The 12,761-nt window shown below is 38.0% G+C and overlaps 1 protein-coding gene across 1 annotated transcript in view; it reads left to right on the plus strand.

The window, feature by feature from the left end:
• Positions 1-12,761, plus strand: part of NPAS3 (neuronal PAS domain protein 3) — an 846,484-nt gene that overhangs the window by 832,827 nt on the left and 896 nt on the right. The window contains exons 11-13 of the mRNA XM_077820328.1: positions 6,026-6,173; positions 9,544-9,659; positions 12,348-12,761. The exon at positions 12,348-12,761 is cut by the window's right edge and continues 896 nt beyond it. Of these exons, the coding sequence (XP_077676454.1) occupies positions 6,026-6,173; positions 9,544-9,659; positions 12,348-12,761 (678 nt within the window). The remainder of the gene's footprint in view (positions 1-6,025; positions 6,174-9,543; positions 9,660-12,347) is intronic.

The raw sequence follows: 12,761 nt of genomic DNA on the forward strand, positions 1-12,761 counted from the left end.
TTTCCAGCCCTGTGCTGCATTCTCATGTCATGCCATGAGGAAGACGGGTAAAGCATTTTTTTAAAAGCCTTACTGAACTGCTGTTTTCTTAATCCACTGTAAATGTATTTTGGGGAAGGGGGAAATCTCTTGTGAGATTACAAATCGCTAAGGGCCAAATTGTGCCATTTAGTATTGGGAGTGTGGAGCCACATGACCCCAGGGGGACCTCTGGGAGGGATCAGACACAAGAGAGGCAGAATTCTTCCCTATGCAGGCTGCATTATCCTTTAGCCTAGCATGCAGAGAATGCGTCTGTAAGAATTCCTTGCACACTTCCCCAACCTTCATCCCACCCCATCCCTCCCCTGTGTATTCGATAGTAAATCAAATTGTTTGGGGAGAATTACATAGATATATGTGGTTGCTCATAGAGCATATACAGGTCTTCCATCCTCTTAGCCCATAACTCAGTTTAAGTATCAAACATCGTTTAACTTTGCTAAATATTACTCAGTGCTTTTTTTTATTGCTAAAAACCAATTTGTGGATGCCTACTATTTAAAACATCTAACTAACTAATTGCAAAATCTATAGAAAAGTCTCTACAGCATCAAAGGCTCAGTTGATCCTATGAGCAGTTATAAATGAAAAACTGTCTCTGTTTCAAGCAAATAAGGCACTTAATGCACTCTTTCTGGCTGTGATGCTATTTTCCCTGTGGGTTTTGAAAATGACCTTCCTGTAAGCATCAAGGACTGTAACTTTTCAGATAAAGAAACTTGTTCTTGTTTTAAGTCTATGCCAGGTTCATTCCCCTATAGCCCACAGGTTTCAAAAGCAGAAGAAAAGTAATCCAGACTTTTTTTAAAAAAAAAAACAACTCTGTTTCCAGAATGAAGTTACCCTGTCAGCTTGCCTTGGGCCTTAGGTGGAGAAGTGGAGATTAAAGAGTCAGTATTCCTTTTCATGTTTCGTCTGCCAGTTTTGTGAATGTAGAAAGAGAACTGGTGGCTACAGCTAAGCATCCAACTGTGGTGTTAAGTACAGAGTTTTCTTCCCCCGCAATACATTAAAAATATTTTTATGAGTTCACAGCAGAAGGACTTCAGCATCAATACTACACAGTTATTGATTAAGGTATCCCAAGGAGGAGGGGGACTACCACTGCAGATTTAGCCTCGATATTTTCCCCGATTATAATGAGCCTCTTTGTGAGGCTGTATGAATACCCAGTGTTAACTGTATAATGATCTCATCATTTCCTATTTACTCCATACTTACCTGAATACACAATTTACTGTAATTTTTAAATGCATAAGCACACTAGTAAAATGTCCCTTTGTAAGAAGGTTCCATAAAAGGCTACTTTTGATATACGATTTCTTTATCTCCTCTTCAAACTGAAGTAGACTACTTCCTTCTTTTAAAATACAATTCACCCACTATTTAAAAGCTTTGGCTTTGATTTCTCAGAACATCCCAAGTTTTTGTTTTTGGTTTTTTAAACCATATTTCTGAAGACAACCTTCTACTGATTTATTTTGATTTGATAATGAAATTATGTTCCTCCAAAGAATACTAGCTTCTTCCCCCTGTCCCTCCCCCACACCCCCATTTCACTACAAGTACATTGCTGTGTTCAAAACTCCAGGCAAAACTGAAATCCCTCTGTCTGGAGCTACATACATATCAATATATTTGTACTTAGAGAAATTAGAGTCAGATTTTTTAAAATTCTTTGTGAAACATACTGTATATTACATCCATGCTAACCACTGAGCTCAGACCAAATAACTAGATAGCATTTAAACAAATTTCAGTAAAATTTAGCATCCACCGTTTTAAGGAACAGACATGTATAGCTGATATAAAGGTCATTTGTTCTAAAGCGTTAGCTCTTTTTAATTTTCTTTTAATTAAACTTTTTTTATTTGCCCCCGCACACACACTTCGTTGTGGGGGAGGGGGGTCCATTCCACTGTCCACATTGACACTGATGATTATAAAGTTATTTATACCAACTATTAAGCCAAAATCTAATGCTAAAAGGATGATCCAAGATTTACCATCATTTCTCTACAATTTGTTATCCCCAAAAGGTCTTTTCTTCTCTCTCCCATACATGTGTAACTCCCATTAATATCAAAGAGAGCTACATGGGTACAGGCAAAGTAGAAGCAGCCTCTAAGAGAAGTTTCAGAGTAACAGCCGTGTTAGTCTGTATTCGCAAAAAGAAAAGGAGTACTTGTGGCACCTTAGACACTAACCAATTTATTTGAGCATGAGCTTTCGTGAGCTACAGCTCACTTCAGCGGATGCATCCGATGTTATCCTCTAAGAGAAGGGTCATTTGTTGAGCTCTTCCAACAAGACAGTACATCATCTGGACCCAATCCTGCAACCAGTTAAGCACATGTAACTTTACTCGTGTGAGCTGTCTCATTGACTCAGATGACCAGTCCTTCAGGTTCTCACATCAGTAACATTACACACATGATTCAGTGTTTGCAGGATCGGGCACTTACATGCACATTTTAAACTAGTAAATAGAAAATCCATATTTAAAACTATTTGGACTTTGTCAATGTACAGAAATACAGGGCTTATTCCTCGTCCTCAATGTGGACTTGTCTAGATAAGGACTGTATCTTGGACCAAATAATGTTACTTTTTTAAAATGTTTAGGTTAAGCTTAAACAGGTAGCCCATAACTTTTTTGCTTTTAACTACATATAACTTTCCAGCCACAGTTTAGGTTTGGCTGAATTTTTATATATTTATTTTTACTTATTTTCAAATTTATTAATTTGGTAATTAATTCCCTCTGTCTCTGAAAAGGCAAAACTTAAAAAAAAAAAAAGACAGATCAGTAATGATTCAGTTACTAATTAGTTAAATCGATTTTTCATTTTTACTTCCAAAACTGGTGTTCTAATTTAAAATGTGTTACACATTTCCTCAATAGCATCATCTGGTTTCTAAATCTAAACCTGGGGAAAACAACAGCTGCAAAATAACATAGACCAGTAGATGTTTCAATGCTTTCTGTCTCATCAGATGTCTGATTCTGTAGCTTCTTATTTACAGGCTACAGAAATATCATTCAGATTGGGTATGGGGGAATCTAATGAACTTAAAAGAAGCTGTAAGACCTAAAATCTAGCACTCTGTGGCAAACTTTAAATCCTGCTGGTTTTCCAGTGAGACTCTATAGAGAAAAATACCTTGCGTCCTGGTCTTTCTTTCAGTATATGCTCTTAATGTCTACAAATCTCTCATCTGAAACATTTGCAGATGAAAAAGAAGCATGTGTTTATGGTTCCGTGCCTGGCCTGGCCAAACCCTGGAGTGGAGAAGGTGCTGGGGATACAGTAGGAATTCTCAAGATAGGTGGGCTGCTCGGAAGCCTCATTTTCATGTTAGTGTCCCAAATACTCTTCATATTCATAGCAGCCTCCTCTCAGCACAGCAGTGCTGGTGTGTGAGCTCTGGAAGAGCCAGAAAGGTTTGCATGTGACTGCAGTGCATAGAGTTTTCTTCTGTGTGCTGAAAGTTTCGGAAAGGCAAACACCTCTTCATATCAAGGTGTGCTTTTTGTAAGGCTTTAATGTTGCCCTTTTTTCCCATAGTTCTGAAATAAAGAGGCAAATAAGCCCCATTCTGCTCATGATTCAGACTTTCCGAGTGGTACAAACAACCAGTACTCAGCAAAAGAAAGGTCTCGTGGTTCAGGAATGGAACAGAAAGAGCTGAGAGATCTGGCTCTGCCACAGCATTCCTATATGATCTTGAGCAAATCACTGAACCTCCTACTGCCTCGGTTTCCAATCTGCAAAAGCCAAGGGGTGTGAGGGTATTTGTGAGACTTAATTCTTTAATATTTTTAAAGCATGTTGAGGTCTTCAGGTGGCAGCTGCTATAGAAGTGGAAGGTAATCAATTAATTATTATTATTTACAAGTTTAGATAGATTTCACTCTATCCTCCAAACACCTGTATGGTCTTAATTTTCTAGCTTTCCAGGGATATTAACTTCATCATCAGCCATTGACAAGGATACCTTGGAATTTACTATTTTACTGAAATGGAAAATTTTAACAAAGTAAAACTTTAAGCGATGGTTTTTTTCCCCCATTCCTCCCTGAGTTCTCACCTCAGAACGTAACTAATAACAATTACAAAGCTGGGATAATTTGCATTAAATTGCATCTCAAATTGCATGCAACAATGGTTTGACAGAAAAGCTGTATAGTAAGTAGTTACTGCTTTCCGCTTCACCATGCAGTTTTGTATCCTATGAATCATCGTAGCAGAAAGCTTGAAACTTACACTTGAATGCAAAAACAAAATGTGGGGAACCTGAGGGAGCCTCCTGTTGGAAATAAATGCAGAAGTGTAGGCAACTTTAGCTTGTTTACAAAATGCCATAACCCAAATTGCAAATATTTGCTGATATTACAGAGGAAAACTGACTTATGTTTGAAATTCACTGTCAGACATGCTCCTATTTTAACTTTTTAAAAATTTAATATTTTACAAAGTTTTTTGAGTTGCATTAAGATATGCAAGTGTGTGTGTGTGTATTTTTCTCTTTAAATGTATAATTATATGGCTTTAAATACAGATAGAGACATATAGATAATTTGGGGGATATACCTTTGGTTAACTTGAAAGCTCTGAAGTGTCATTTGTGACTCTATAGTACGAACTTCAACAGCATTTTCCAAAGTGACTTTTTTCTGCCTCCCCTCCCTCCTCCAAAAAATCAAAATGTACTTCATGAAACTATTGTATATGAAGCACTTATTAGCCGTAATTAAATGGACAATATGAATTTACTACGTCTTTAGGACTCTGGCTTGTTCTGGTTTAGAGCAAAATGATTAATGCAAATACATATTACTTGAGATAACCATTTAGCAGCTAATTTAGCCAAATTTATTACAGCAGTTAGAGGTTTTTCATTTTAGCAGACGGAGACAAGGGCATGCCAAAAGCAGAAGGTGTGTATGAATGCACACTGCCCTCTAGTGCGCAAAGCTTCCTGGGATTAACAGAAAATACAGACAAGCAGAGTATGCACTGGAGTAATAATATCCAGATGTAAGTATTCTAGGCATTCTTTAAAATAATGCCAGTGTAAAGTATTTTATTTCCATGAAAGATAAGCATCTTATTATTTCTGTACTAGAAAAGAAGAATCAGATACAAATCAAAGCAATTTTGACTGGGTAACATTGTGGTTAGAGAATTATTTTAAACTTCTGTATTTTTTAAACTCTCTTTCTGTGGGCATCTAATATCACAGTTTCACATTACTGATTGTTTTTACTTCTTCTCCATTCCTGGTTATATTTCAGGCCCTGCAGAGAGTTGTCACTCTGCTTGACTCTAACCAAAAGTCAATTCGGCACCTCCCTTAGGCCACAGTTCCTTTCGCAATCTGTTGGTAGATTTATTTTGCTCCAGTATTAAGCAAAGTCTCCCAGGACCTTCCCCCTGCTGACCAATGGAGATTTGATTCATCTGCGAACTGTAAATTCTGTTTGACAAGATCAAAAGAAACAGATATATAAGTTCAGTAGTTGATATCTCCTGCAATAAGGAGAAATGATCAAAGAACAGGGTAGAGTATCTTCCCAAACCTTTCAAATATCCAGACTCTCAAAGAGTTCTACCTGCAAGCAATGAATAAATCACATACATTTTTTTTTTAACAATTTGTTGTCAAATGCACTGAAAATAGCCAGGCAGCATTAGGTATTTTGTGGGCCACAGAGATTTGTAGTCCTCTTTGCTCTTCCTCTCACATTGGAGCTCCCAAAAGCTGATTAAAGACTTATTCCAAATGATTGTAGCCCATGATTCTCCACTGATGCACTAGTAAATAGTTGAACTTATTTGTCATCTTACTGGCATTCAACATTGAACATACAAAACGGGCCCAGTGCATTCCATTTCTTCACATTGGGAATTGTAGAGATGAACATTATTTTACTAGGATACTAACACAATATTTATTGTCCTTTTTGTTTTCTTCCCAGTGCTGAATAAGGGTCAGTGTGTAACTAAATATTACCGCTGGATGCAGAAGAATGGAGGGTACATCTGGATACAGTCCAGTGCTACCATAGCTATCAATGCCAAGAACGCAAATGAGAAGAATATCATCTGGGTCAATTACCTTCTTAGGTATAAGTTTCAGTCACTTCCTTTATTTGAAGTTCTGCCTCTGTTACTTGACTCACATTGAAAGATATAGAGTAAAAAGAAAAACAATGGCAACTACAGAAAGTTAATATGAGATGAGCTTTCTCATCTGTTCGTGCTCAGAACCAGCTCCTTCTGGTGGAAGTTATTGAGACATCTGTCATGTCTCAGGTTACTGGGAACTTCTTGAATGATTACACTATGTTCGTATTAGAGTAACCCTCCATCAGTTTTATTGCAGGCCTCCATTGCCTTGAATTCAACCCAGCACTAGCTGAAACTCCCAAAGACCTGGGCTTGTTATAAAACATGTGATGGATTTTTAAGCAGTGGTTTCTTTGGTTATTGCAAAATCCTGGTCTGACATCTGAAGGCAATCTTCCTGGGACATTACAGACATGTCTCTTGGAAAGGTGATCTTCATTCCAATATGCCTTCTTGCGATGACAGGCATTAAGGCAGTACTCACCTTGAAAGATGGAAAAAAATAAATAAATGCAGAAGAAGCCTGTTAAGTAGAGCTGGTTGGAACATTTTTGACAAAACTTTTTTATTGTCAAAATATGCTATGTTATCGAAGCCAAAACGTTTCAGTTTGACTCATTGATTTTGAGTACATTTTCAACGGAATGGTTTCTAAGGTCCAGGATGGACTCTCTGGTCACAGGGAGAGAAACCCCTAATTGAAAACTTGACCTTTTTCATTCTAAAACAGTTTTGATACAATTCCATTTTGCAAAAACATTTGGAAGGGGTTTGGGGTTGTGGTTTTTTTCATTCTAATGAAAATAAATTTGGAACCCTCAAAAGTTGTAGCAAAACAGAATTGTCATTCTCTGGTCAGCTCTACTTGTAAGTAAGTTACTTGCCATGGCTTGTTATATTCCCTTTGTTCCAGGAGTGAGGCAGGGAAAGTTCAAAGTGATGTCTAAGGGCTAGATTGTGAGTTTTATACCATAGCCAAGGAGCATCGTAGAGATTGTGCCCGCCTGAACCACAGTCTTGGATGGTGGAGTAGTCTTGATTCCCTGGGCTGGGAGCTAGGAGCAATCAATTCCTAAGGGAGTGCAGGCCCCTGACATTGTGGAAGCTTTGCATGGCAGTGGAGGGGTAAGGGAAGGAGGACTGGGGCACATTTCTGCCCTTGTGTGACTGAGTGGGATTGGATCCTCTCATAATCTGTCCCTGTTCCCTTACTTTTTTCTATAAAATGTGGTGGATGATTGATATCTATGAAAGTGAGGAAATAGCCAAGCTTGCAAGAGTGAAGCATAGTTGCAGCAATAGTTGCTCCTGAGTCTTGACCTGCAGCATGTGCTTGCCCTTCTGACCCTAAGCTTCTCCTGAACAGAGCTTCAAACTATGCCAAATAGTGTATTGGTTTTCTAATCTCCATAAACATCTAACTAGGATTATAAACCAATGCTTTTTTCACATTTGCTGGTATCCGGACACTGAGTAAATCTGATCCACAACTGTTCCACAATAATTTGCTGTCTACTAACAGAGTATCAGTCAGAAACTAATTAAGATGGGGGCCTAATTGACCATTACTTAGATTCCTCATAGAACTTGATTTTTCTCCCTCATTCCCATCAGTGTTCTGTTAGAGAAAGGTAACTCCTTCATACAATTTGTGTATTTTTAAATAAAGATTACTCCCAAACAAGATCCAAGCAATGAATAGGATTTTATTGACAGAGCAAGGCATAAAGAGTTCTGATATTACCAATGGCAAGAACACTGGTTTAGATATATTTTCATGCATGAGAAAGTATGTTCAGATGCCTGTCCGACTTGTGCTCCAAATAGACAAACTCTGTTGCTAGATAGAGCTGATATTCTTGTTCAAGAAAATAGTTTTGTTTTTTAAACAACTGTTTATTCCTATACAAGGTGCAGTTGTACCCCACACACACTATTTCTTTTGCTTGAGGGGAGGAAAGTTTTGTGGTGCATTGCTGCATTCTGGCATGGCCATGTACAGTAACATCATCACATTGTTGATGTCACTTTTTTTGTCCCACAGGACAAATCTGCCAGGGTGACAATCCTAGGTAAGAATGGAGAACAACTGTGAATGTTTCAACATTGAATTTTCACAGTGCACTAGAATAGATTGCATATAGGCATTCTGTAATTGTAATGCTCTGGACACATTTAGTAGCCCTGGACCCTCCCCTTCCTTCTGTCTGTAGAGAATTGGAGATCTCCTGGTAACCCACTGGCCTGAATATGAATCACACAGGAATGCTCAACCACTCAAAAATCCACTAAAGAATATTTTCTTAAACAATCTATGCTACATTTGTCTATCTAGGTGTCTTCTTCTGGCCTTGCCTTTAATTTTAAAAGGAATCTATTTTAAAAAGGCACAAAACAGATCAAAAATATTTTTTGTAAGACTCTCTTTGATAGTGGGGCTTTTTCCACATTGCAATCATGTTCTTTGCTAACAAGCCACAGGTGAACACCACATGAGCAGATGAAGATATGATTATAATAGGTGTGTTGACAGTTCTGTATCCTTAACATATGCATCATAACATGCACGTGTGCATCTGTCATATATTTAGGTTGTTAATTTTTTTCCCTAATAGCTTTAGAGCTGTCTGAGCAGTGACCAGGTTCTGTGGTCCTTAATTGAGCAATATTCTTAGTAATTTCAAAGTGAGATTTACTAGCATAAAGTCTGGAGAATATAGCCCTTCGGAAAACAACTATTCAAAAGCTATGACAAGGATTGCATAGTGTAATGCCACCTGAATGTGGTGAGCATCATAGGTAATGTAGAAACAAGTTTTAAAGGATATCAACTCCCTCTCTCTCTCTCTCTATCCCTATTATCATTGTAATGGGAAAGAATTCTAGATATTAGATTGTGGTATTGATTACACAAACCAGACTTGCTTTTAGGTATCAGACAAGCAGGGCTACCTAATTAGCTATGAGTATAACTCAGATATTTTGTGGTATCAGGCATGGGGAGGGATAGTTCAGTGGTTTGAGCATTGGCCTGCTAAACTCAGGGTTCTGAGTTCAATCCTTGAAGGGGCCATTTAGGGATCTGGGGCAAAAATTGGGGTTTGGTCTTGCTTTGAGCAGGGGGTTGGGCTGGATAACTTCCTGACGTCCCTTCCAACTCTGATATTCTATGATTTTACTACCAATTTAGTATTAAAAAAAACTTTCAAAAAATTCTGCTGTGATGAACTGAGGAGAAATATGTATGTTTTCATGTTTCCTCTTCTCTCTATTTACATTCTTTGCTCCTGAGATTTGATAAAGGAAAGGGAAAACTATCAAACTGCAAATCATCCATTTGTGTTTATGTTTGCTCTCTGTTCTTTAGTAACCCAGAGTACAAGGATACGCCGATGGATATTGCACAACTTCCTCATCTGCCAGAGAAAACCTCAGAATCCTCAGAGACCTCTGATTCTGAATCAGACTCAAAGGACAACTCAGGTAATATAAACAATCCTGCGCTCTGACTACTTTCCTTTTTTATTTTATATTTTTGTATCTTCAGAGCCAAGTCAGTGATTGTATTTCCAGATTATCACTAAATCTCACATTTTTTATGGATGGTTCAGCTTTAGAAAAAATACCTTAAAACCTCAAAATCCTGTTTTTAAAAGATATCAAAATCTTTTAGTGACCCAGAATGATCGGCTATTTACTCAGTGCATGCATGCCTGGTTGAATTACACTTATCTAAATATTTGAATCCCCAGTTGAGTTTGTGAGCAAGCATTATGCCTTGTGCAAAGGCTTACATTGTAACTACTGAATATGATTCCAGTTCTTATCTGTCGCATGTAGTCAGATGTTCCTAACATAAATGTACACTGTCAAAGTTTATCACCCCCTTTGCTGTATAAATAGGCTTCTTGAGTTGCTTCACTAGGGGGCAGTAAAGATTGCAAAAGTTGTATGTTTTCTTAAATTAAAAGCATTACATTTTATTAGAACTTTACAGGTTCAAAGCACCTGTTTGTAAGTTTTACTTTTCTTTGGGGATTTTTTGTTTGTTTTAATACTAATGATCTGGTTCCATTAATTCTATAAATAAAAAATCCTAAAGAATGGCAGTGTGTTCAGCCTGTTAATTTATTCCCCAGTAGATTTATAAGTAATTACATATGTAGATGTACAGATTGGCTGGTGTCTTTGTAAGGGATTGTCTTTAGTCCAAAAAATGATTCTGTAGGCCTGATTCTTCTCTCATGTCTGTATAAATCAGGAACAAATACACCAAAGTCATTGGTTACACACTATTGTAAATCAGGTGTAAGTGAGAAGAGAATCATGACCTATATGTTTTATTTTTTGATTAAGCAGCCATTTGTTCTCTCATCTTTTGCACTTATTCCTCCTTTCTCTTTTGACAGCTCTGTTTGACAGTGAGAGTCAGATGTTAGGCAAACATACAGGCTTTATGTCCATGTGATTTGAGATCTCATCAGCCATTCAGAATGCTTTTTTTCCTACCCAGTTTCTAGATAACCCGATAATACAGTTGAGGAGAAAAGAGTTTCTATAGTTGAGAAGTGTATTTATGTTCATGACTGCTGAGGCTGGCACAGAGTAAGAGAGCATTCTTCAGTGATGCACAGATGCATGCATCTTAGAAAGTAGGACAAAACTTTTAACAGCTTTGGGTTCTTTTGGGTTCACTTAATATGAATTAAACAAAAATACAGAAAGGACTAGGTTCATGAGATCTTCTTGGCTGAAACCAGTAAGTTCAGTCCAAGCGTTTTTAAATCTGCAGACAACCTTGGTGCCATTTTGTTTTATCTTAGGTTGAAGTCACTCTACCAAATGGGAACAGTAGTTTAAAAGAAAAAAACTTTTTCTTTTTAAATTTTTTTTTTGGTTAGCAATTTGGCTTTAAGTAGAAATAAAAGCTGTTTTTTCATAACAGAAGGTTTCAGAATCTTATTAATTTTTTTTTAAAACCACTCTAAATAAATTAAATGTACAGAGCCTGAAGCTTTGAACAGCTAACATCCCCATCAAGACCAGCTGTTCAGCTGCTTCTGGCAAACTGTTTGGAATTGCCATGGCTCCAGGAGAACCCAATCTTTACAGAAAAACTGGCCCTTTTTTCCCCTGCTCAGAGCAGAGAATTTAAAATGGTAATGCTTGGCTCTGATGAGGGAAAACAAAAACGTCTTTTATTTCCAAAGGAAAGAATTCTGACTGTTCTGCACAGACTGGGTTCTCCTCAAGCCATTCATGACCCTTTCAAACAGTGTGTGAGAATTGTCCATTTTCTGAAAGCTGATCTTGGCTGCCGTAGTCCAACGGACTCAAGTGTTTGTCTTATTCAGTTAAAAATGAGGTAAATATAAAATAAAGTTAAAAGAAATAGGAGGAGGACAGGACCAGGTCCTGAGCTGATGGAAATTGGTACAGCTCCATTTGTTGCACTGGAGTTATTTTTTTCTACTTTATTTTTTTACCTTCCAAGGGAATATTGGCACACAGCAGGGCAATGTAACTACGTTGTTTTAACTGATATATTCATTCAGATTTATAAACAGAGGACCTGATTCTCCACTCACCCTGGGGTAACTGAAGAGTAACTCCATTGAAGTCCACATGACGCCAGTGTAGAACACGAGTAAGTGAGAGGAGAATCAGGGGCGTGGATTATCACTTCATCATGCTACTGCGTCACTCCTATTCCCATTATAAGAACATGTATGCTAAACAGAAATCTCGAGAGTGCATCACCAGTGCTGAATTGTTCACTGACATCTCACTTCGGTGAACACAATTGGAATCCAGTTGCAGTTAGTTATCAGAATTGTTCTCATTAAAGAGAATGTACCAAAGGATCCCACTTGAAATAGGTGCCCTCACACTTGTTACAAAAGCTGCAGTCCAGTGACAAATCCACCAGACCTTTTCCCATTGCCACTGACAGTCCTGAATCAGGGGGATTAATGATAATCAAATCCCTTCAAGCTTGATGCTGCTAGAACTGTGGATCTAGAGCTCAGAAAAACCCACCTCAGTTGAGCCTCAAAGGAATGCTTTTACCAGAACTTTACAGGCAATAACATCTCATTTTAGGTAGACAAATGGAGTTCTAATCTGATGTTCCTATTGCTAATGGTGTTTTTCACGTTTCTTTCCTTCCAGAGGACAATGAGAACTCAAAGTCAGATGACAAAGGAAACCAATCAGAAAACAGCGAAGACCCTGAATCTGATAGGAAGAAGTCTGGGAATCAGTCAGATAACGAAATGAACTGTAATGACGATGGGAACAGCTCCAGCAACCAGGACAGCAGGGACAGTGATGACAGCTTTGAAAATTCTGACTTTGAGAATCAAAAGGCCCCTGAGGACAGTTTTGGTACTCTTGGTTCTATGCAGATCAAGGTGGAGCGCTACGTGGAGAGTGAATCAGACTTGCGGTTGCAGAACTGTGAATCGTTGACATCAGATAGCGCCAAGGACTCAGATAGTGGAGGGGAGGTAAATGCCCAGTCTTCCAGCAAACATCAAAAGAGGAAGAAGAGGAGGAAAAAGCAGAAAGGAGGCAGCATGACCC

This window comes from Eretmochelys imbricata, chromosome 6, assembly GCF_965152235.1.
Source record: "Eretmochelys imbricata isolate rEreImb1 chromosome 6, rEreImb1.hap1, whole genome shotgun sequence".
In the NCBI taxonomy this organism is placed as follows: Eukaryota; Metazoa; Chordata; order Testudines; family Cheloniidae; genus Eretmochelys; species Eretmochelys imbricata.